The sequence below is a fragment of the Passer montanus genome, unplaced genomic scaffold, assembly GCF_014805655.1.
Source record: "Passer montanus isolate IOZ18808 unplaced genomic scaffold, ASM1480565v1 scaffold10, whole genome shotgun sequence".
Classification (NCBI taxonomy): domain Eukaryota; kingdom Metazoa; phylum Chordata; class Aves; order Passeriformes; family Passeridae; genus Passer; species Passer montanus.
The window spans coordinates 19633159-19659252 of record NW_024356505.1 but is presented as its reverse complement, the minus strand read 5'-3'; the positions used below and the strand labels follow the sequence as shown (position 1 = coordinate 19659252).

Genomic DNA, 26094 nt, shown 5'->3' with positions numbered 1-26094 from the left:
ATGCAATTCATTTAACTGAGAAATGGAGAACACATACCAGCACACCAGTGCAAGCAAAATCTCCCACTCATGAACATTAAAGTTTTCCATGATGCTCATAATCCAGTTTATTGCATGTGTCACAGCAGGTCAAAATACTTTCTGTAAAAGCACTCACTACTCCCTGAATAAGGGCAATGAAATCATCAGAGATTTCCATGTAGACACCTACTAATCTGGAAAGGATTCCCTCAAAGAGCATCCTCACTTAAAACATAAAGTTATTTGTCTGCAAAAAACACCAGCAGTTTAATTTAGAACTCCTTGTCTCATGACTGATTAAAGATCAGTTCTCCATATTTCAGTAGTAGTAACAGGCATAAATATTATCTGATACAACCACTTGATAATCTCATTTTGAGATTCAAATGTACTTCTGAAAGAAAAGAGAAGGAAAAAAGTATATAATCTCTCAAAGTTGTATCATTTCCTACTGTAACCTTCACCCTTTATTCTTAAATTACTGCTAGAGTACTTTATTTTTTTGTCATTTAAAAGGAACAATCCTGCACAGATAGTAACCAGATATTACAGATTAATTTTTGTTCAGTTCTACAGGTTTGTAAAGAAAAAAAACCCAAAGAACTCTGATGATGTAATTAGACTTCTTAACCTGTATTTTTTACCTGAATGGAGGAACACAAATCATTGCCATGCATTCCCTTTAAGTTTCAAGGATTATAAAAACTTCTTTGCTAGAAAAACAGCGCTTATTCTGAATACATATTCAAAGTCAGTTATTAAGAAAATGGAATCAGAGCAAAACGATGTCAGCAATACTAAGCAAGTCTTGCAGTGGACCATGACACTATCCAACTATTTCCATTATATTTGCAAATATGTGCCTTAAAATACATATTAATACAAGACTCAAGCTAGTCAAGAATCACCATCATGAAGCAGCTACAGTAAATATGATCTCCTATAAGTTGATATTTGTCTCACAGCAGCATTCAAAGAAATAAAGAGTGGAAGGTGAAAGGCAAATTCAGATGGAGTAGGATCAGACCTGCCAGAGGCCTGCAGATGCCATCCCTCCCTCCTTCTATTCACTCAGTTCACACTGCCACTCAAACCATGCTTGTCTTTTTATTTCAGCCTTCTGACTTTGCCAGTTTTGGTCCTAGTTTCTAATTACAGCACTGTACCCTGTATGATGAAAACCTCCTAATATATTAGGCAGAGGGAGGAAAGGGGTGGGGAGAAAAGACTGATCAGTGTTCCACTCCAGAATAAATCTGAAATTTCTTCTTTTGATGGGAAACGCTTGTGGGGGTTATAATTTGAAGTGGCACAATTTCAGTTCAGCTACATTTTCGTTACATTACAGACCCCTATGCTGAAGTGTAACAATTCAGCAATAATACTCACTCTGGCTGGATGCAGCCATGCAAGTTCTTACTTCACTCCAATTGAGACTACAATTTCAACAGAAATTTGGAAGGAAGCAATTTTGGAAGGTTTATGGTGAGATGAGTAGAAAAACACAAAAAGACTTCATCAGCTTGAGGCAGACAACTACTTGGAGGGAGAGAGCTCTGTAGAGGAGTTAAGTATAATAAAGCCTGTATCCTAAACACTCATCACCTAGCAGGTAGAAACGTATGAACAAAAATCTTTGTCATTAAATGAAAGCACCACCATAGAAAAATCAATTGTATTTAGCAGAAGAATTACGTGGGAAATGGTGCATGTTGCTTTCTTCTCCTTCCCTCATTCAATTTGTTTTAACCACTGAAACTGCTGGCAGAATTTCGTTGGCAGAATCCAGCACTAAAATACAGTAAAAAAACCTGGACACCACTTGCAGAAGTCCAATCTGTTCCTGTCTCTGTACACCCATCAGTGAGTCTGGAGGTACTGTACCACTGGTGTGACCTTAGCTGACAGCGACGTCTTGGCCACAGAACAAAGCAGGGCTCGTGCTCCAAAGAGGTGCATCAAGTGTGTGTTTGTTGCCATCACCCAGATGACTGCGAAAAGGCTGCTACTACTACACCTGAGAACAAGCCAAAACACCCCATCCTCTCCTTGCTAATGGGATTCTTTCCAATTTTCTTGGTAAACTAAAACCCACTGGACAGAATTATCCCACTTGTTTAAATACATTGTCAAGGTCTTGGTGCTGCCATTTACCCATCTTCTTGTCAGCCATTTAGCTATAGACAGACAGCAAGACAAAACTGTGAATGGGATGATGTCAGTCTTCTGAAACTCCCTATTCACATTTCCTTCCTAGCTCAGAAACTAAGCTCAGGTTCAAAATGGTTTACACATACTGCACATAGATAAAGAAGACTGACATCAGAAATGTAGAGACTTTTTAGACTGTGGTTATTTTGAGCAGTGCTATACATTTTCCAGTTATACCAAGAAGCAGAGGGATCTTCAGGCACATGACATTTCCAAACTATGACCATGGATGGCAGCAGTATGGCACACAAGAACACGCAAGCAATCACATGGTAACAATCTCTGCTATCACAAACAAACCAGATATAAGTCACTTTTCTAATCACTGCACAGTGCATATCAATGCAATAAACTCCTTGAAGTGTTTACCTCAAAAGGCTATCCATTCCCTCAGCCTCCATGCCTGAAAATTGAGAAATCTCACAGCATAACTATGTTTCAAAATGAGCTCACTAGCTACTAGCAATTTATCAGGAAATTCTTTATCAGAAGTTTGTAACATTTGTTGTGTATATGCAGCTAATATAAAAACTATCACCTTAAAAACAAACTGAAAAACAATAAAGCAAAGCTGTAGTCTTCAGAGATGCTATCTGACTTGCAATAATTTTATTATTTTATTTATATTTATAAATTTTATTTCTGTCCCATATTATTTTAACTAGACAGCCTCAGGTTTAAAGAATTACAGTCCTCGTTACTTTGCAATACAAATTACACATCCTAAAGAACCTTCTCCAACTAGACTTTCTGTAAACTTAGATACACATAAAAAACAAGCATCTTCCTTGATGCTGGAAGTCCAGAATTCCCCCAGGTAGGATAAGACTTTGTGAAAAATTAATTCATACATCATGGCAGGCATGCTGGCACCAGAATTCTAATGAAATTATTTCCTATCTAGAGATTTTACCTCAGCTTTCACTTACAGCTCATTAAAAGCTTCTTCACCTTTCACTTAGATAGAAATTTATGTTTGCATTCCATCCCAATGGATCTACAAGTCATCAGGTACATCACAATCTTTGCCACTGGAGTAGATCCCAAGGTTCAATTATAGAGACTACTACTTCAACTAATATTCTGAGTGTAAATAAATTCCCAGACAATGCAGAAATGGTTTTACCAGCCCACATATAAGCGTATGTTAAAATTCATTGCATGTAATAGATTTTACATGCTGAGAAAGGGGCTGATGCTGCTCTTCACAAGCCAGACCTGCCACTTAAGTGATGATGGAACATGACCATATCCAAACAGATACATATGATGGGTATAAAGTATAGATAGATGAGCTAATTTTAAGGTAGCAAATGAGCAGGGTAAAACAACACACCTTGAGCTCTAGGTAAATGCAAATAGATTGTTAACTGCATTAGAGCCAAGGAGTTTGGAGGCTATACTTTCAGGCATCTCTCTTATTGCAGACAGAAAAAGTGCTGGAAGAATATAAATATTCAGAATCTCATATAAACACTTCATATTTAAAGCCACAAGAGATCCATCTTGCGCATGGATAAAACATGTTATTTTCCAACTACCTTGAGCTTTGCCAGAAGTGATGATTAGTCCAAATGCTTCAACAGATAATGATCATGGAACAACTTTATGTGACATAATAGGACCCAATGTAAAGGAATGAATCTAACTAGATTATTCCATTAAAAGTCGCAAATTGCATTGTACTTACAAAGCAGTACCTGAAGTGCCCTACAGAACCATCTGGTCCATGTTAAGTGAAATGTAAAGTGCATTCACACATCAGGAATGCAGAAAGGTAATTTGGTATCCACTGTGGTCTCCTGCTGTCTAAGGTCCAAGGTCTAGACATCAGACTAAAAAGACTGACTCATGCACAGGCAGAATGTCAGAAGGAAAAGCTGAGTACCAAAGGTTACAAAGCTTAAAGGAAGGTTTCCATGCCTGTGAACAGTAACTCTCCACTTTGTGCCAAGAGCCATTTCTGTGCCCAAACTTCAGCATCTGTAATACAATGCTGCAAGGCAAGAATCAGCAGGGAAACTTATGTGACTCAAGGATTTACAGTTCTAGAAAGTGGGTAAACAGATGTGCCCAATTATTGTGACTGACTGAGCATTCTAAGAAATCATACTGGTAACAGGCAGCTTCAACAATCTTAGGAGAATTAATTTATTTGAAAATCCTTGCTGCCTGCACCAATGCTGAGAGCATCCTTATTAGCAGCATTAGAACTTTTCCTGAGTACATCTTACCTCTCTGGAGACACCCAGAATTGTCATCCTTATTCCCCTGGTTTATGCTCTGACCTATATGGTTCATTACCAAAAGGGCTGGCTGGTTCATTAGGACCACTGATATCTTCCACCACAAGCAATTATCCCCACAGTATCATCCCATGCAAGAAAAGTCCTTTCAGGTAAGAGGAACATCCCTCCACAAGATGAGAAAGCCTAATAGTTAAGACTAATCTCCAAAGTTAGAAAACTCCTCCCTCAGTGCTTGCTTTTCCTAATTCAAGTTAAAAACACAGAAGAACCCAAAGAAAGAACTCAAATACCCTAAATACCCAGCCTTACCATTACAAGGTCTTTTAGGTCCATGACTCTAAACTCTGTTAACCTCTCTCAACAAGCCTCGCACACACATCTTTTTGGGTTTTCTTTTAATGGTGAGAATGTGTCATATTTTTATTCTGCATTTTTCTACAGGTTTTCCCCATATCTCTAAGCAAATAGATGAGGCAAACAGGACTGGTACTTTTTTTAAAACTGTGACTTTAAATCACCAAAATCAGGATACATTTCCGAGGCTTATTCTGTAGTTGGAAGGAGATACCAGAACACATTGCCAGAGGCATTTTTTCCTAATCAAGTAGTACATTTGCTTTTTCATTCAAAAGAGGTTCTGATTCCTATTTCTGTCACAAAACTGGTTTATGTCTTAGCTACTTAGGAGTTACAATAGTCAATACAAAGCCTAAGGGAATATAATTTAATCATGTGATACCTGACGGTCTCTTCATACAAAGTTAATTAGGCTCTGTTCTACAAAGTCAATTTGAAACATTTGTCTCAATAGCATTATCTTAATTATTCCTCATCAAAATGATACCACCTCCTACTGTGAACTAACATACTTGTGTAAACAGAAAAAAAGAAACCTGGCAGTCTTGAAGCAGGTTCCCATTTTAAAATTCTCTAGTGTAAATACTAATACAGGCATTAAGTATTCAGGAGGAATACAAATAACAAACTCACGTGTTTCACCTCTTTTCCTACTGAAAACTATTTTTAACAGTACTGCTGAAATACAGATAATCAGGGTTTTTTTTATTAGCATAATATTTTACTTCATGTAACAAAATACCCAAAAGTATGAATAGCCAAGAATTCCTTGCAAAAAGTAGTATTTTATTCTTTATATGTTACAAACAAATTTTCCTCCTCTAAGATAAACTTAATTAAAAAAAATATCAAAAGTAAAGTGTAGGGAAATGGCTTTTAACAAATATTACTGGATACCAGCTCTGAATTAAATATGTGTTTGGCAAAAATGCTGCTTACAGACAGAAGTACTTCTTAATAAGAGTCTGGCAAGTTGAGTCCAAAATGTTCAATACTTTATTTAACATTCTTTGACTTGCAGATTTAAAAATACAGGAGATTTTCAGACATTGAAGTCTATGTTTTTAACTTCATGTCTGTGTCTACATAACAGTGTAGAAAAAAATCACCTTCTGCACAGAGATGCAAAAACACAGGGAAAAAAAACCCAGTTAGCCTGAATCAGAAGTTTTACCAATAGCATATCCTATCTATTAACATACTCTACAGGTCCAGCACTCTGACTGTAAGAGCCTACACTTGGTATGTATTTCAACTTTGCTACCAGCATGGTATTTGGCAAGTTTGCAAATACTTTGATTACTGCATCCTTCTTATTACTCTTGACAAACCACACTGCATTAGACCCACCAGTAAAAACTGAGTGAACTCCGCGTATGTTAGGTGTCTTTTCCGATCCTTTCCAAAATGCAGCTGTACGAACTCTGAATTCCAGTTAAAAGGAATGTGCTGATGAATCGTGGTCTGGCCAAAAACTTGTTTAGCATCCTCTGCGAAGAAAAGAAAAGTGTTCATTTAGTAATAAAATAAAATAACAATAAAGACAAACATATAAACAAATATTTTATAACAGGAAAGCAATACTGTTCATATAAATTAGTTACATATTGTAAAGCAAACCTAATATTTTTTGTTTATCCAAATCATCACCCTGACAAATAGTTTCTGAATTATTATTTTTATTTGTGAAATGTTATATGTACAGCATTTAATTAAAAGGAACTCAGATATTTCAAATTTCAAATTCAAGCAAGGGAAGATTAAAAGATAATTTATGAAAAGATGACTAAAACTAACTGATTTTCAGCATAATCTTTTCAAGCTGCAAACAACGAAAGTTTTGTATCACTGTAATTCATGCTTTTGAATTTTTCCCAGAGCTCTCCACATTCAAACAAATCAACTACAAAAATACCATTATTCCAAGATCCACTTTTCTGGAGTTACTTATGGACCACTGACAAGCAGGACAGGGGATGGGGGGAGACATGGCAAGCAGGAATAAAAACTTACAACGAGCACTATGCAGATTTTAAACCTGAATCTTTTCTACAAGGAGGGGGGCAGATGGTCACATCTAAACACAAGCTTTATATTTAGTAGTCACAACTGGGCAACGGTTTACTACACACTTGGCAGACTAGTAACACACAGCAGTTTCTGTGAAAAAGCAACTATTTGATACACAATCAGTAGTAATGACCATATGTTTCTGCAACTAGACAGCGTATACTGTAAGTAATGAAAACAGCAATGAGATCTGAGAAAGTACTTGTCTCAAAGGACAGATCCCACTTCAATGCAATAGTTTTGTCTCAGCCAAAAAAATAGGACAAAGATATCCTCTGAAGACAAGCTCAAGGCCAGAGGTTCCCAGCTGCTCTATGCCCTCCTAACTGCTGTACGACTCTTCCAGCAACTCAAGCCAAGAGCCAGTTCTTGTCTCCTGCGAGTTCCTTTGAGCGTGGAGAGATGGTTCCCAGGAGTCACTCCCTACCCACAGGCTGGGCCAGGAGCTGGTCTGCTCCCTTCATGCTTTGTGGAAGAAAGACCAGGAGTCCAAACCACGAGCTCCTGTCTGTCTCTGCAAGCAGCAGAGCTGTAAGCCAGTTCCCAAGCACGGCTGGTGCCTGGGGTTGAGGAAATCAGCACAGCTTAGTGCCTGCCTGTGCTCAGAACAAGCTGGGAATCACCCCACTGGAGCCAGCCTCTGCCTGCCAGGCAGGATTCGGAGCCACCTTCTACTTCATTCCAGTGCCACAAGCAAAGGTGGGAGCTGACTCCCTGGGGAGATGAGGTCATGTCTCCTGTGCATGTCGAGTTCTGGCTTCTGGTTCAGTCCATGCCAGGCAATCACAGCAGCTCTGTTGACTTGGGGAAATACAGCCAGGTGGAATCCCCTTTTTCAGGCAAGGAAGCAGGAAAAAGTGAGAGTGAAATGGTACAGCCAAGAGCCAGGAAGATGTCAGGAAGAGCCCAAGTAAATGAAGAATAAAGACACAGAAAAAAAACAGTCACAAAGAGATGAAAGGGGCATGTGTCCTGCTGCACTGACCCAAAAGCCCTGCACATGGTATTACCCACAAGAACATCTTGTTCTAAAGCAAGAAGGCTTCACAGAGAGAGCAGAAATAAAACTGCAGACCTCTTCCCATCTCACAACCATGTCTGTAGTTTCAGCTTCAAAAACACAGCAACCACTGATCCCAGGAAATCAGTGGTGAAAGAGCAAGTTGGATTTAACCTACAAATAGAAAGAGCAACCCCAGTTAACCTCAAATTCATAAAATTCATAACTCTAAGTCCTAATGTCCTATGAGAATTTTCTCCAAGCAAAGTCAATGCCCCCAGGACAGCCCCATTGTTCATTCATGTCTTATGCTCCATCACAGCCAGCTTGTATCTTGTCTGCCAGCATTCTCCTGGAGCAAAATTCTGCTCTCAAGACAGTGGGAGAGAAAGTCTATTGGTTCAGGGTGAGGTCCTCTACTTGAAGTCTTTCATTTAGGGTGCTTCCTACTGACACAGCTCAAGGCACCTTGCCACATGTCACTGGAGATCACATTCATACAGTTCCTGCTTTCTGCCAGACTTTGTTCAAAGAAGGCAACCGGCATGAAAAAGACAGCTTGTCTTGCCTGCATCCAAAAGGAAATAAAGGTTGTTTCTTTCTGGCAGTGACCACTGCTTCCAGAGAAATAAAAACATTCACAGAGAAATCAGATGTCCATCTGCTTCCTCTTTCCCTCTCATCCCATCTCCAGAATTTCCCCAGAACAAGCCACTGATACTGTGTGGATGAGATCAGGAACAAATCATCATTTACCAAAAGCTATGTTTAGCTGGACTCCAGAATTGCCTTTGTCAGAGAAGAAAGGAGCATTCTTACCTGTTGCAAGGTAAGAGATAGCAGAAACTTAGGTAATATAAAATGAGTCTCAAATGTGTTTTGATGGGGCAAGGCTCCATACAATTCTTACTTTAAATTGTTAACATAAGAAAGTTGCACAGTCTCCTTTGAATATGCCCCTGTAATTTTATTTTCTTTAATTATCATGCATTAGCCACCTTGAAGGAACAATGTATCCTGCTCTGTGTCCTGTAAACCCTCCTTGGCTGGAGCCCAAAATTAAAATTTCATCTCAAGAAAATTAAACATACAATCATAAAATTGTTTTGGTTTAAAGAGCTTAAAGATCATCCAGCTTCAACCACCTTGCCACAGGCAGGGATACCCTTCACTAGACCATGTTTCTCAAAGCCTCATCCAACCTGGCCTTGAACAATTCCAGGGATGGGGCATCCACAGCTTCTCTGGGCAACCTGTTACAGTGTCTCACCACCCCCACAGTGAAGAATTTCTTCCACATGTCTAACCTAAACCTACTTTCTTTCAGTTTAAAACCATTCTCCCTTTTCCTATCTTGTAGACTCCCTCTGGGTACTGGAAGGCTGCAATTAGGTCACCCCAAAGTCTTCTCTTCTTCAGGCTGAACAACACCAATTCTCTCCACTTTTCATCAGAGGAGATGTGCTCCATTGCTTTAATGATGGGTTTCCTCCTCTGGACTTGCTCCAACAGGTCCATGTCCTTCCTGTGCTGGAGACCCCAGAGCTGGATGCAGTGTTCCTGGTGGGGTCACACCAGAACACAGTAGAGAGGCAGGATCTCCTCCCTCACCCTGGTGGACATGCTGCTTCTGATGCAGTCCAGAACACATTTGGCTTTCTGGCCTGCAAGGGCACATGACCAAGACATGCCCAAACGTCAGGAAGTGAAAATAATGGTAACTTTAGACTAAATATAATGCTTAATTATTGGCATTACAAAAGGTAAAGGAATGCACAGCAATGAAAGTGAAAACCTCATCAAGCCAATCTGGAATATAGTAAGGTCTCTATCCAGACCATTTGCATTCCCTTGTCTGTTTTAGAGATTAAAGGCCACAAGCATGTCTCAGAAGTTCATGTAAGTACAAGTATCACTCTAAACATTCCAAGTTAAAGATGTGCACATAATTTTTCCTATGACCTGGAAAACACAGACTACCACATTAGTGTAGATACAGTAAGAGAACCCACACAACTTGATCTTTTCACAATCATACTGTATATTGATGTCAATATGACTTGGCAACTACTACCAGATGCTTTTCTGACAGAATGCATTTTGGAATATACAGTGCAGGCAGCTGACTGGAAGATTGCCTACTTGCTTCCACTGATTCTTTGATGGCATCAGACGTATCCACTTTGCCACTGCTTTTTTACTCATACCCCATACTTCCTTTTTGCAACCATTTATGGTGCACAAACTCCTATGCCCAGCAGTCTTCTTCGTCTTCCCTCGCTAGGTCTCATTACCCAGTCATCTACCACATCACTGACTCAAGTCTCATCTGTAGGCAGATTGCCAATTCAGACACTAGAAACCATTCATACTACACAAAAAAATTTGAAGTGTTTTAGCTTGTGATTTAACCATCAAAAGGTATCCAATTATGTACCAGAGCTCACTCCAAGTTACTGTTCAGTTCTAACAGTGTCATCTCCTAATCATCTAAGTCCGGTATTAAAATAAAAAATGGACAATGAAAAAAATGTAATTTTGCATTAAACCTGCAGCTGGAAGTTCGACAGCTATCCACAAGTCACTTAACTAAACACAGCAAAACACAGAGAAGCTGAGGTGTGCTTCAGTAGCCAGGAGCTATGATGTCTGTTTAGACTTTTTTTTTAAAGGAACCTGTTTAAGAGCTGGACAATAATTTGTAATGGAAAGGACATCTGGATTTCATGAGTCCAGCCACCAGTCAAAGAAAGTCCAACCAGAAGATGCCGCTCAGGGCCATGGCCAGATGAGTTTCGAATATCCCCTCATGAATTTCTGACTCAGGATGTCAGGTTAAGGGAACGCTGAAATCCCAGAGGATCACAATCAGTGGCACAGGGTCTAGTTGGAGGCCTGTCACTAGTGGCATTCCCCAAGGTACACTGGTCCCAGTATTGTTTAATCAGCAAGTTCCACCTGAACACGAGGAAGACCTTTTTACTGCATGGGTGTCTGAGCACTGAAGCAGATTGCCTAGAGAGGCTGCAGAGTCTCCCTCATGGGAGAGACTCAAAAACCACTTGGACACAATCCTGTGCCATGTGCCCTGGGATGACCCTGCTTGAGCAGGAAGGTTGGACCAGATAAGCCACTGTGGTCCCTTCCAACCTGACCCAATCTGTCATTCTGCAAATACCTCCAACAAGAGAGATTCCACAACTTCCCTGAGCAACTGTGCTTTGATCATCAAGTATTTAATCAAAATATCTGATAAACGGAAGCTTTAAAATCCAGTTCAGAACACTGTTTAATTGCTTTAGTTCTAAAAAAGCAAAATGTTAAGGCTTCAATGTCAAGGGCCATAACAGCACAAAATCAATCTAGAGCTAGCAAAAGATACAACCATTTGTGTGTTTGCATTGCTTGAACCAGAGCTGTCAGGAAGCAAAACAAGAAACAGGTTGAAGATTTAAAACATTTTCAAAAATCCATGCTCTCACTTTTATCAATCTTTTAAAAAATTCAACTTTGAAACTCAATTTTAAAATAAATTGCAAGGTTCTAAAACAAGTAACTGTTTGTCCCTCCACGGTCTCTAACTAAAAAATAGAAACCTTGCCATTCGTTTCTGATCACTGCATGAAAGAGTTGTTTTATTTTCCCTCCAAGTGATCTGCCTGCTGCTTTACAGTGAGGTTTTGGGTCCTTTAAGTCCTGGGGACCTTCTTCTCTGCAGTACACTGATGTGTATGTTTAAATGCTTATTGCACAAACAAGCACACTGCATTCACATTTTCATTCCTGCAATTCCATTCCATTTCCATTCCATTCCATTCCTGTGATATTCCATTCCCTATGATTAAGAAGTAAAATAGAAATAAAGCATGCTTTGGAATAACTACAGACCCACTTGACACAACAAGGACCACCAATATTCTCCAAGTGAAATTTGGACTTACAAATTTTAGATTTTAAAAGAAAAACTCTGAAAGTTATTATTCCCCTGTATTTCGCTGTCTAAGGAAAGTCACTCAACAAAAAAAGCTACTAAAATCTTTACTGGGTATCACTCATAAGTATCCGACATATTAAATCTGAAATTCTTTCAAACTTTTATTTTGCAAGCATATTTTTCAAATGTAGACAGATTCAATACCTTTTTTTTTTACACTGGCAAAGACTGTAGCTGTCCAGCTATAAAAATTTACTTCAGAATTCACATCTTCTTCTTCACCTTTCCTACAGTAATTTAATATACGAACCAAAGTGATAAAAGCAAACACCTGACACAAAGAAATAACCATGAACTTTACACTTTACTTTCCAGCATAGACTTGGAACCTCTATGTCTTTAACAGCTATTTTGCTTAGATAGATGATAGAAAAAAAAATCACTTTCTTGCAAAGCATTAACACACATTTTCCCTCACTTAAACACTTCAATTTCAAATACACCAAAAAAATGTACTCCCACAACAGTACTGTATTAGTAGAAAACTATTTTAGTTCAATTAAAATGTCTAACTATCTACCCTCAAACCTATCTAAACTGTAATTTTCACTTTGAGCACTTCCAACATACTCTCAGTTTTGTTTTCTTTTATCAGCTTCTTAAATCAGGTCCTGAATTCCAAATGTTAGGAAAAAATAGTCATTAACTGCTAGGTAACAGCAAATTTTCCAATTTAGAAAACTAAATTACACACACCACAAAAATATATGTATTTTGCGATCTGAAATTTCGTATTAAAATCTGTAATAACAAAACACTTTTCTGGCTCCTAGAACTTGCTGAAGTAGAAACTAATCTGCAATTCCAGGCCAGTTTGAAAATGGGATGGGGAAAAATCTTAATAAAAAATAAGCTTAAAGTGATATACAGGTCCTGACACAGTTTAAAATATGTTCTGGTGTAGAAGCTTTTGGTGCCTCCCCAAGTGCTGCCTAGTAATCACGTTGGGCTTTTTATTCCAACAGGACATACAGATGGCTGACCCTCAGTTTAACAAAGAGTTACTCTCTTAACCAAAGAGTGACCTCATACAGTTGAAACTGACACTCAAATTGGTGTGTTCCCACCTTTCCCACACCTATTTTTTTCAAGTAGCATGAAGTAGCAGCAGAAAGCACAATATTTTAGCCACCTGAGCATGTGGTATTCTTGAACTATCCCACCAATTGGGAGTGCTCTCTGTTACCTCTATCTTTTAAAATTGGAGCCATTATAGCCAATTGTGCAAATCTACAATTGGTCTTCTGTAAAGAGGATTTTTAACCCACTGAACATCTTCCAAGCAGTTCCTCAGATCTCTGACAAGATACCATACAACACACGTGAGACTCTGATATTCCCATGTATCTACATTCAGTCGTTCAGAAAACACCCACATATCACTTAAAAAGTTCCAAAAATCATGGTTGGTCTTTTTGTAATAAAAGCTAATCATTAAAGAAGTGCAAAAAAGGTCCATATACATTAAAAAATTTTTGTTTTTCACCTCCAGAAAACATACCAACATCTGGAGCCCACCAGTGAGAAGTAAAAGCTTATGATATTTGTTGAGCTGCTCTTAGAAAATGCACTGGTTAAGATGGTACACCCTCAGGCATTTAAAAAGACTGTACTGCGACAGCCCCAGTGGTGTGCCAGCATCCTCAGAGGCTGCCACAGCAGGGTGGAGAAGCAGGAACCTGGAGTCTCCCACTAAAACTGGTCACTTCTATTCTGATGGGAGCCACAACCATTTTATGGCTGGAAGAAGCAACAAAAGCTGTACAGCACCTGTTGTGCACAGAGGTGAGATGAAGACCAGTACTGGTAAATAAATGTCTTTCAAATGTTTTAAGTAGACTTTAAAGAAGACAACAACCAAACAGATCCCCCAAAATGCCCGCAGCAAACCATGAAATCCAGTACCAATCATAAAAAATGTTCAGCATGCATTCTCTTTCAGGAGAGAGACACTAGCTACTGAACATAATGCATTGCCCTAGCCAAATTCTTCAACAAGGACAGAGATGTCTTGCAGATTAATTTCACGTTCACAAAAACATTATCACACAGAACATGCTTGTGCCTTCATGGTTTTTCCCAATCAAAAAATCTGTGATAAGCTTCAACTTCACAGATCTGCTGAAATTGTTGTCTATTTTATCCTCTTACCTTCCCCCTCCTCTGGTTGTTTGTGCCCTTGTCACTTCTGAAAACTAATAATTCACTTTCTCATGACATATTCATACAGCATAATTGTGCACTTCTGTTACCTGTGTTAAATACTGAAAATACCACCAAAAAAATTTGAAAAAATGAAAGCAAAAAGCAAAAATGTAGGCTCTTTCCAAAAGTACCATCACCCTCATCAAGTAAGACTCTGGATTCAAGCTTGTATGTTTTTTCTGTCTCTGCTGTATGTAAGGGGAAATAACATGAATTTACACACAGAATATTACATAATTTGCTTACTTAAAATGTCTTCAGAAATTTTCCAGGATGCAATCCCTTAAAAATATTCCTACTTGAACTGTGGCTATCCATAATTTCAGTTCACTACCAACTTCCTTATATTTTTTTATTACCTTTCCTGGCCTCATTAGAAGTTAGCAACAAACTGCCAGCACCCTAAGACTTCAAGTTTGAAAAGCACTAGGCCCCCTGTAGGTATAAAAAATACATCTACTCCTCTTGCCCTGAGTAATAATAACAATTAATAAAAACCCAAAAAAACAGATCACTTTCACCAAGGTAAAACAGCACAACCTGCTAACAAAAACAGAACATCACTTCTATTTTCTCCATACAAGGCAGCTGGGGGATGATGCATGTGACATGCATAGAGAGGCTGATGGAATGGGGTTTTCTTAGCCTGGAGAGGGGAGCTGTAAAGGAGGAGCTCATTGCTGTCTACAGCTACCCAACAGATGAAGGGAAGACAGAGATGAACAGCGGAAGGACAAGAGGCAATGGATGCAAGCTGAAACATTGGCAATCCCAACCAGGCATCAGCAATACAGTTTTCCAGTATAATAGTGATCAAACTCTGGGAAATGCTTGCTCATAGAGGCTGCAGAGTCTCCAGCCTCAGAGATTATTTAAAACATTGATTAGATATTTCCCCTTGAGCAACTGGTCTTGATGGTGGTGCTGCAAGGGTTTGAATCATATGGCTGCCACAGTCACTTCAGTCTGAATCGTTTGATGGTTCTCTTACCATCCCCAACAAAACAACAAAACAGAACCAACAATAAAGAACAAACTGAAACACTGAATTTCAATTCTGGATGATCTAGAAAACTCAATTGCATTTTCTAGACCAAATGAAACCAACCAGAATAATAGGACAAGGCTTCTCCTAATATTTAGAACAACAGATTCACTTTGTATCCTAACAGGCTCTCTTTTACTTAAGATGCTTGCATCCAAGTCTGTCTGGTTATATAATATTTTAGTTAAAAGAGAAAAACAAAACAAAAACTTGCCAAGTTGACATATGTCTAGAAATGAAATTCTCAAAAAGAGTCTGAGAAGATTTCAAAAATTGTTTTCAAGAAAATAAATATACTAACAAGTCCAATTCACATCCTTTTTAAATTAAAACTGGCAATTAATTGTGCAAAATCCAACATTGTACAAACAACAAATAACATCAGAGACTGAACAGATTTCGCATCTGCAATGTTGCCACTGGATCCATCATATCCAGGCAGCTGTCATTCATAAATCAGCAAATGCTTCAATGTATAGGTGAAGCTGTGATGTGTAAGCTAACACATCACTAGATACAACTGATTTCAAGGCAGTTTGAACCAGCAATGGAAGTATCAGTGATAAATACTAAATACTGCAGTTTATCAAGAGATCAAAGCTTACAGCTACAGCAATTTATTTTGTTTCAGATTCAGATTTAGCTTTTCATTGCTTTACATGGTGTTCAGTATATCAGGCTGGGAGTCACTAAGCTAGGTGTTGTGCAAGAGATAAAAAGAACCAAGTCATACAAGCAATTGCAGTGCAAAGCATAAAACAAGTAATCCTCTGTAACGAAAGCACGAGCTACGTCCCACAATCAGAAGTTAATTCTTTGGTAATGAAAGCAATTATGAAACTCTGGTAATCATTTTTTGTATATTAAAAAAAAGATCAGAGCATTATCATAGAGGAAAAAACTGAAGCTCATCACAATAGCTGTGGAGCTATTTAAACTTCGCTCAAGAGCTATGTCCTTTTAGAAAGTTTACAAACAAGTATTCGGGTAATTCAAGTATCAGGTATCTAGCTAACAGGAGCACTTAGTAAGATGTATCCTTAATTAATGTGTTTATCTAACAAATGTATTGATATAATTAATAAAAGAAGCAGAGATCCACAAGAGCTTCTGTCTACATGCCAATAAAGTTTTGCTTAAAGACAAAAACAAAATACAATGCTCAAATCTGCAGCTACTACACTTAACAGACAAAAATTTGGGGATTGGGTTCCCAATTTCCTTCATGTTTTTGCTGGCTTTGGGCGGAGGTTGTTGTTTTGTTGTTTTGGAATTTTTTTAATTAAAGGACTGATATTTTACAGCATACTCATATTTTTCAAAGTAACACACCACAGCATTCATTTTGAAACAGCTTCAGATTGAACTAGAGGATGCCTAGAAAAGAAAACCAAAACCATAAAACCACACACTATACCACAGCTCCATTTCATTAAGTACAAGAGCAAGAATTTCTGTCTGGTGGGTAATTCCTCTTTCATACAAATCAGAATTAAAATTTTTAAAGCAGGTTCAATAATGGTTGGCAGCACAGACTCAGGCAACCACAGCTCTTATTGTGCCTTTCCTTACTCCCTTAGCAAAATCAACATGGACAACACCTATTTTGCCCTACACTAGGGCTTGTGAGAACTGGTATCAGAAAAGGTAAGTTCCAGTTCCTAGGTATCACTGCTGTGTTATTCACAGCTCAGAACTGTTAGGTACCATCATTTATTTTACCCATTCAAAATTAAAGATGATGGTTACAATGACTTCGTTTTTAAACACTTTTTTATGCAACCCTCTCACCTTTTTATAAATGCCATCTAGTAAAGGATTTCAAAGGGCTCTGCTTCTTTAATGAGGCATTAAAATACAGTCACACAACAAAAAAGCAACTCTACTAAGTCTCTTAAACCCCTGGACTTACATTATCAGCTTTTATGTGCCTGTCAACACTCAACAGTAAGAAGCAATGGTTTGCTCTTTGCCTTGAATTTAAACTTTCCTGCTGAGAGCTTTAACTCCTTACAAACTGTCAAAGCTTTGACACTTCAGCAGAAAGTAAATCTACAACATGATGCAATGGCCAGGTGTAGTCTCAAGCAGCCACTAGCCACTAATTTACTAGTGGCCATTTAATTCACCTCAAAAAGCAATAAACTAGAAATACTTCCCACCCTCCATGTACCCACACTGCTTGCACATCAGCCCTTTTAAACAGGTAATAGTTCTGTCAAAGAACCAGGTACAGTTAACTTGCCATTTTAAAGAAATGAAACACTTAAAATTGTAGAGATGTCAACATACAACTAAAATGGAAATCCACGTCCAACCCAGAAGCTAAAGTAAGAGCGCAGCATTTTTCAAGAGAAGTAAGTGCAAAGTGTTAAATTGGAACTTCTTCATCCAGAGTATTTCTCTGAGTATCTACAGCCTGGATCCCACATTCAGTGTAAAAGTTCATTGTTAAAGGAATTAATAATGAGCTTTATGCCAAAGATGCCAAGCCAAGTGCACCTGTGAAAGAGTAAGACTGGACAGATTTGTATGGTCAGAAATGTGAAATTCACTGCTGGGAACTATTCTGCTTGGTATAAGCTAAAATATTTATATCATTATTTTAGTGTACAGAAAAAAAAGGACTGCACAGATAAGCCATACTGTTTCTTTACAACAACAAAATGAGACAGAGACTTAAAATGAGAGCCTTGAGATACTACACATAACAGCAGTATACTGAAAAATTATCCTTTCCCTATTCTTCTGTTCCTTTCACACTGTAATTCCACAGTATACAAAACCCCTATTTAAGTCTCCTAACCTTGATAAGGACTTGATACCACCCTCATTCAACTGAATGGAAAAAGATCTCATAATTAGCCTCAAAGATGCGTGACTAAGGCATTGAGTGGCAAAGTTACAGGATAGCATTTTAATAATGTATTTATGAAAATATTAGGGGTTTTTTTAATAATAGCAGGAGAAATAAAGCTCCTTTTTTCTCCTCATGATATAAAATAAGGAACTAGCCTTGTCTAAAGTCAACCATTTCTGTTGAGAATGCACAACACGGAGACAGCTCTTCCATTCTCCCCAGCCCAGGCAGTTACTGGGGTGGTAGCCACAAGGTACTACACAGAAGTTACAAATACATCTACGGTTTCAAAAGGGGAGATGAAGGAATTAAACAAAAGCTATCTGAGGTTCTGCCAATGTTGGCATGTCTCCTCTTTCAAATACCTTAAATACAGTCTGGCATGGGATTTTCTCTCATCACTAGAAGGAATTCAATGGACTTCAAATGCCAAACAAATCCTTTGCCTCACTATGTCAAACCCCAAGAGAAGCATTTGACAGCAGGAAAAATAGGAACAAGAATGCCAAGAGTTAAAAAGTTAAGTTGGACTGATTCATTCAGATCAAACAAATACAGTTCTTCCTAGATTATTAATGAGTGCTGCAAGCAACCAAGGCCTCTGACGCAGACAAGAAACTGCACATCACAGGCATTCCAGGAACTCTGGTCTGCCCTCACTGGATCAATGGACTTCAAATGCCAAACAAATCCTTTGCCTCACTATGTCAAACCCCAAGAGAAGCATTTGACAGCAGGAAAAATAGGAACAAGAATGCCAAGAGTTAAAAAGTTAAGTCGGACTGATTCAGCATTCAGATCAAACAAATACAGTTCTTCCTAGATTATTAATGAGTGCTGCAAGCAACCAAGGCCTCTGACGCAGACAAGAAACTGCACATCACAGGCATTCCAGGAACTCTGGTCTGCCCTCACTGGAACAAAACCCTAGTAAAATATCCTGTTTTAAAAGCATGGCACCTCTCACTGCTTCTCTGTCCATATACATACAAAAAACTGTTAGGCACAAAGTACTTCCTTCATCAAGGTTACGATCTGCAGAATTTTTTCTGAAAATCCTTTAGCATCTGTAGTAACTTCTGAAAAACTGCAAAGAAAAAACACATCTTTCACACCCTCATCACACTACCAAAATCATAAAAAACAAAAGAAACACAAGAGACAGCAAGTCTTCTCACCAGCTGCAACTTCAAATACAGATTTTTTGAGAAGGCAGAAAGAATACAGTGATGTTTCAAGCAATGGTTACTCAGTCTTGTTATTTCAAATGAAAAGAGAAAGGCTTTTATAACTGAGCATAACACGTCTGGGAAATACTAGTAAAACGCAATTGATGTGTACACCCTCATCACACTACCAAAATCATAAAAAACAAAAGAAACACAAGAGAAAGCAAGTCTTCTCACCAGCCGCAACTTCAAATACAGATTTTTTGAGAAGGCAGAAAGAATACAGTGATGTTTCAAGCAATGGTTACTCAGTCTTGTTATTTCAAATGGAAAGAGAAGGGCTTTTATAACTGAGCATAAGACATGTCTGGGAAATACTAGTGAAACGCAATTGATGTGCGAACCATATATTTCAGAAAGACAAAAGATATCAATATAATCAAATTTCCCGTTTACTTAGAACTGTTTAACAACCAAAAAATAAAACTTGATATATAGAAATAACCATGTCCAAATGTAGCAGATTAGAAACAGCAATTTTAGACAGTGTAGGTACTCAGCAAAAAATTCCCCATACTTTTTCAAGTGCAAGCTCAATATCAGAAATTAGTCCAAAGTGCTAAATTCCAAATTCTTCTTTCAGACTGAATGGCCCTTATCATTAGGCAGGTGGGAGATAGTCCTGCAGATATCAAAAGCTATCTCTAGGATATCTAGAAAGAAACAGTCCTCTTAATCAAATTTTAAACTGGCCAGAGTGTATCTCATTATCAGGGCAAACATCAAACTTCCAATGCACAGCTGAACTTTACAGGGGGAGAGAATGGCAGAGGGCATGTAATAATGAATTAAATACTGTAAAATCTCACAGAATACAGTTTTAAGCCTTAGAAGTCAACCAGCTTGAAATATAGCAAATTTAAACAAAAAATAATTCAGGGTAATGATTTCAAACTCAACATTCACCCAGGTCTTCTGGCAACTTCCTTGCAGTTTTACAGTAATTTCCTATGGTCACCTATCACTGCTGGTCTGGACCTGCACAAGTTGGGGAAGAGAAAAAGAGAAGTGACCAGTCCTCCAGAGAAAATGATGGTGATGATGACCTTGGCTTCATACTGTGCACACATAAATGATTAAAAAATGCAGGCATAAAGTTGTTTGGCATTGTTGTTGGCATTGTAGTTCTGCTAGCAACCACTGTCTCCCTACAGTGAGTTGGGAGGTGAAACAGAGTTTGGCATAGGTACGGATTTTTACATCAAGAATGCACATTTAAGCATGTCTTACCAAAAGTAACTTCTCCTTTGCCAGTCTTGTCAAACAGCTGAAAGGCTACTATGAACAATGCGTCTGGAGCACACAGGACTGATTCAAATGCCACAAACTCTTGAAAGGATATCAACCTAAGGGATGAAGGAAAAAACAATGCCTATGAAACCAACTTGTTCACAAAAAACCTGAAATACAATACAATACTGATTACACAAAAGAAGTAAGATCATAACCAAAATATGTTCAAAATGTGTTCATAAGGGATTAAAATTTATCCTAAAATGCCCTATCCCCAATGCTGTCAGGAAGCTTTTATATCACTAAATGGAAATGTCTGTTGAACAAGGCATTATTCCTCTCAGCAAGTCACAACAGAACATAAAATAAGCAAAACACTCAGCATGGCTACTCACCTCAGCTTTAATGTCTAACTGAACTGCCCTCTGGGGGAGCCTACCTCTCTCCACTGGCAAGACAGAGCCAATAAAGACATGAGTAACTTCTCTCAAGACTCAGTACTTAGCACTTTTGGAAAGCAAATCCATTCAAGACCTACATGCTGCCACTCACTTCAGAAGGAACCGATCAGAACGCGTTATCTGCTTGCTAGCAACTTATTAGTCATCCATCACAGCCCTCCAGTCCTGCATGTTGAGTCACAAATTTCAATCAGTAGTCTGCATTTTCTTCCTCAGCCCAAGAGCAGTTTATTCAAATTCTTCATTATAGCTCGGTTCCTAATGTGCTAGCACAGTAGTAGGGCATAGATAAAAGCAGAGTTGTCCTTCCAGAAGTTAGTTCATAAGCAGAAATATATAATTAGACAACATGGTATTGTTTCCAGCAGTAGGTTTGATAACAGCAAAGACCTTGAACATTCTAATTTCTCTGCGTCACACCCAAGAGTTCAAATGGAGATCAAACTCCTATTCTTAAAGAGGCAAAGGCCAACTATTCTTCTTTTTGCTGCTTCTTTAATGTCTAGGCTGTAGAGTTTAAAATAATCTTCAAATATGTGGTGGCAGGGCCTGCTAGCAGTCTGGGATAGTTAAGATTGCTCTCTCTCAGGCAGCTTTATGTCAGTGTAGCAGGCACGTAGCTTTAATGGGTTCATGTGGCAGCAGCTGGGGAACAAGGATTATTTCTGAAAAGCACAAAATTCAGTGTACACACAAACCCAGGGAATTTTTAATGGAAATTAACTATATCCTTAGGACGTGGATCCAAAGTGACACTGCAGCCAGTTCAATGAATGTATGCAATAACAGTGAAGAACTAACAGTTTGAATAAGTTGGAAAAGATATTTTTTCCCAGCAAGTTATGATGACCCATGGCTATACAGCAATTTCCAATCACCTGTTTTATGGGAATTCAGAGAATATGCTGAGTTGGAAGGGGCCCATCAGGATCCACCTCCTGGCCCTGCACAGGACCATCCCCAAGAGTCACACCATGTACCTGAGAGGATTGTCCTTCCTGAACTCAGACAGGCTTGGTGCTGTGACTACTACCCTGGGAAGCCTGTTCCAGTACCCAACCACACTCTGAGTGAAAAATCTTTTCTTAATATCTAACCAAAACCTTCTTGACATCAGCTTCATGCTGTTTGCTTGAATTCTGACACTGCTCACAAGAGTGAAAGGTTTAGCACTTGCCCCTCCTCTTCCCTTGTGGGGAAGTTAAAATCACAATGAGGTCTCCCCTCAGTCTCCTCTTCTCCAGGCTGAACAGACCAAGTGACCTCAGCCACATCTGATATGGCTTCCCCTCAAGGCCCTTCAACATCCTTTTTGCCCTCCTTTGGGCAGTCTCTAACAGCTTAATGTCTTCTTTATATTGTGGTACCCAAAGCTGCACACATTATTCAAGTTGAGGCCATCCCAGCTCAGAGCAGAGCAGGACAATCCCCTCCCTTGTCTGGTTGGTGATGCTGTGCCTGATGCCCCCCAGGACACGGGTGGCCCTCCTGGCTGCCAGGGCACTGCTGAATCATATTTAACTTTCTGTCAACCAGGACTCCCAGGTCCCTTTCCACAGTGCTGCTTTCCAGCCTCTCATTCCCCAGTCTGTCCTTATATCCAGGGTTGTCCCACCCCAGGTGCAGAATCTGGCGCTTTCCCTTGTCAAACACTTGGTGAATGCCTATCTCCCTAATTTGTTGAGGTGTCTCTGCAGGGCCTCTCTGCCCTTGAGGATGTCAGCAGCTGGCAAACTTACTTAGTACTCCTATGAGTCCTGCATCAAGGTCACTTACGAAGATATTGAAGAGCACAAGACTGAGGATGGAGCCTGCAGAACCCCCCTAGTGACAGGTTGCCAGCCTGATGTCACCTCATTCACTGTAACCCTTTGTGCCTGACCTGTAAGACAGTCACTCACCCATCATATAACTGGGCCAATCCAGTGTGCTGGACATTGTGTCCAGAAGGACACTATGAGAGACAGTACCACAAGCTTTGCTGAAGTCTTAAAAGATTACATCTACTGGCTTTCCTAGACCAACACTTGAAGTGTGCTTGCTGCACATCAGCAGCAAAACATCCACAGAGTAACAAGCCAATTTCCATGAAGAACATGTTCCCATGGAACACATGAGAAGATTAATAAAAGAAGACATTTCTTTTAAAGAAGCACAGCACAGAGAAGGCCTAAAAGCTGTTCTACACTACCTCCCTCAATATACCTGCAATAAATAAAAATAAAAGAAATGTAGAGTATGAAATGGCCTAACAAATAATTAACTCTGGGAGCCTGTCACCATGAATTATAACATAGTGCAAGAAGTAAATAAAAAGAAAACTCCTCAAGTATTCTTAAGATTAAACTCAAAATTAAGGATGTCAGCAAACATACAGGAATGCCTTAAGCTTTACTGGCAAAGAAGTCTGTGCCTTGTTACATATGCACACGTTAGCACACGAGCAATCCATCAGTCCTTTAAATGCCTTGGGAGCTCTCAGTACTCCCCAGTGTTAGACACAGACTACACAGATACTCAGTCTTTCAAAAGAAGAAAACTTCCATCCCTTCTAAGCCAAAAGAAATATTTTTCAGAAGTAACATTTCCTTTAATTTTAAACCAATATATCACAACCTACTCAGTTTTGTATTTATGCATATTTACTGTTACAATGTGACTTACTGGCTATAAAAAGCTATTATTATTTATTATTATTGGCTACATACCTGACAGAACAGTAAACAGATCCAAACAGAACTCCACTAAGTTCTGTTCCAAAGATTATAATACAAGCACACAGAAAAAAAACAAAAAGGACAGCAGGTGACAAGACTATAGAATAGGATTGTTTGGAATTATAAATGTCAAATCTCTGCCAACACCATTTTGGTAAAGCTGCTTTTTGTGTGAAACAACCTGCGTGTGTCCTTACCAACAGTTTACAATACAGTGATTACAGCACAGAAAAGAAATACAGCACCCATCCTAGCAGAATCCCAGCATCCTGTTAAGAACATATGCTATGTTACTAAGCCTGGGTTTGATTAAAACTCCATGTATTAACACTGCTACTAGATTTTATACTAGTAGAAGCATTTTTTTCAGCACTTGGCAGCAATAACCCCCCTAATAAGTCATAGATAAATGCTTAAAATAACCCTATATCCATATTTTTCAAACAATTACTCATAGAACTAGGAAGATTTAAAGTGTACAAATTGTGTATTTCTAGCCAGACTGTTAAAGAAGAGACATTAATATCTGCTGTGCCAGCTGAATTCAAATTAACCCAATTTTTACATGTTAATTAAACCAGCTATTTTCTTCTTATTGTATTTTTGCTCCCTAAGTAGACTAGCCTGCTAGTGATTCCCAACAGATCTATTCTAACGACGACGTATTCATTTACTTCTATTATGACCATACAATACAGTAACTGAGCAGTAATTTTTCAGTCAATTACACGTGTGATTCTTAATGCTTAAAGAAGCTGAAAAATGTGTACTACATAGCCATATGCTCACTTCCCTATACTGCACAAGGGTAGTTGCCCGGGTAACACGTTTTCTCTCTGGTTTAGCATCACCCTTTTGGGTTTAGCATAACCCTTCAGTGAATATCATTAGGTGTCATTAAACAGCACATGTTAACATGGACTTCAATATACTACTTAAGAGTTATTTCATATACCTAAACAAGTAGTCATTTATGTTACAAAAGCAGAGAAAAACCTAGTGATTTTAACAGCACAATGAAATGAAGCTGAAATGTTTACGAAATTTTATTTCAGTTTTGAAGATATTCCACCCAATAAGTCAAAGTCTTCCTTCACCTTCACATCCTCATTACCAGTGCCAATACCGTACAGTTTATTCAGGAGGGTTCAAACCTTGATATTTTAAAAGCATCCACAAACAAGAGCACCAGTCTAAACGTAACAACAGAGTATGGTGCAGCAAAACCACTATTTACTACTCTCTCCTGTCTTCCACACTCACACCCATGGTATTTGAACACCCCATAGACACAACACATTCCCACCAGAGAAAGTCTGCATGTAGCCACGCAAAGAAACAAACCCACCTGCGTTTTATTACCTGCTGTAATAATACATACAAATGCAATGATGAAGAGGTTTTCTTCAGAAATCAATGCAGATGTTTTTACTGTATCAGCAATTTAAACATGGTAACATAATGGGACACAAATTGAAGCTACATCTATTATTTTACACTGCAAGCTAGGTAAACTAAGTATAGTGTAAATTGGTGCATTAGAGGATAAATTTATATCCAATAATAATGGAAAATGCTGGCATTTCCAAGTATTATTTTTGAATACTTTGTCCTTTCTAAAAATAAAGCATATGGTATTTCTTAGTAAAGTGTTAGTTACTACAGTCCAAACAGAGACGTGCAGTAAATACTTATTTTGTTAGGCAGATGTTTAAAAGTACAACAAAAATCTGAAAAATTATATTACACTAGGCAGGATGGAAAATGCCTGGCCTATTGCTGATAGGCCTTTAGAAAGCTGCTGCATTTTGGGGAAATTTCTGATCCAACTGAGGCCAAACGAAGCCTTCTTTTTTGTTTTTCGGGGGTTTTTTTAAACTAAGGTTAGGAGTGAGAGACTTAAGCCAGGCTCCTCAATCTGTTTCACACAAACAACAACCATGCAATATAACACTTATTAAAATATATGTTATTACCAGTAGACTACTTTGAAAGGTTTCTCTGGCAAGGGAAGTATTTCCTTTTCTTAGAGGAAACCTTAAAAACATGCCTCCATAAGAGAACAACAGAAAAGCCCACCATCAAATAAACTCTGCCCTGGCTTAAGATGGAGGCAAAACTTGCTTCCATGGCAACAGATATTCATTGAACAAGAGAATATGCCTTAAGAGGTCTCGTACCTTTGTCACAACAGTAGCTCATGCAGACCCTCAAATCCTCAGTCTCTGGCAATGCAGGAACTGGGCCAGACTTCCATGAGATTTTGTCTACAGTAAACACTGTGAGACTATGTAAGAGCTATGGTACTTTTCATTTCACACTCAGAATTTTTTCAGCTCTTGGGTAAGAAACTCTTTGCCCATCTATACGCCCTGCTCGTGAGTCTGAAGTCCTTGTGCTGTCTGCCTTTCACCTGAACTTACCCAGTTAAGTATTTACACT

The 26094-nt window shown here is 38.6% G+C and overlaps 1 protein-coding gene across 5 annotated transcripts in view; it reads right to left on the bottom strand.

The window, feature by feature from the left end:
• Positions 1–26094, bottom strand: part of SLC25A13 (solute carrier family 25 member 13) — a 99194-nt gene that overhangs the window by 42926 nt on the left and 30174 nt on the right. For all 5 annotated transcript variants that reach the window (XM_039708269.1, XM_039708261.1, XM_039708254.1 and 2 more), the window contains 2 exons: positions 20472–20587; positions 6189–6328 (listed from right to left, as the gene is read on the bottom strand). In XM_039708269.1, coding sequence (XP_039564203.1) covers positions 6189–6328; positions 20472–20587 — 256 coding nt within the window. The remainder of the gene's footprint in view (positions 1–6188; positions 6329–20471; positions 20588–26094) is intronic.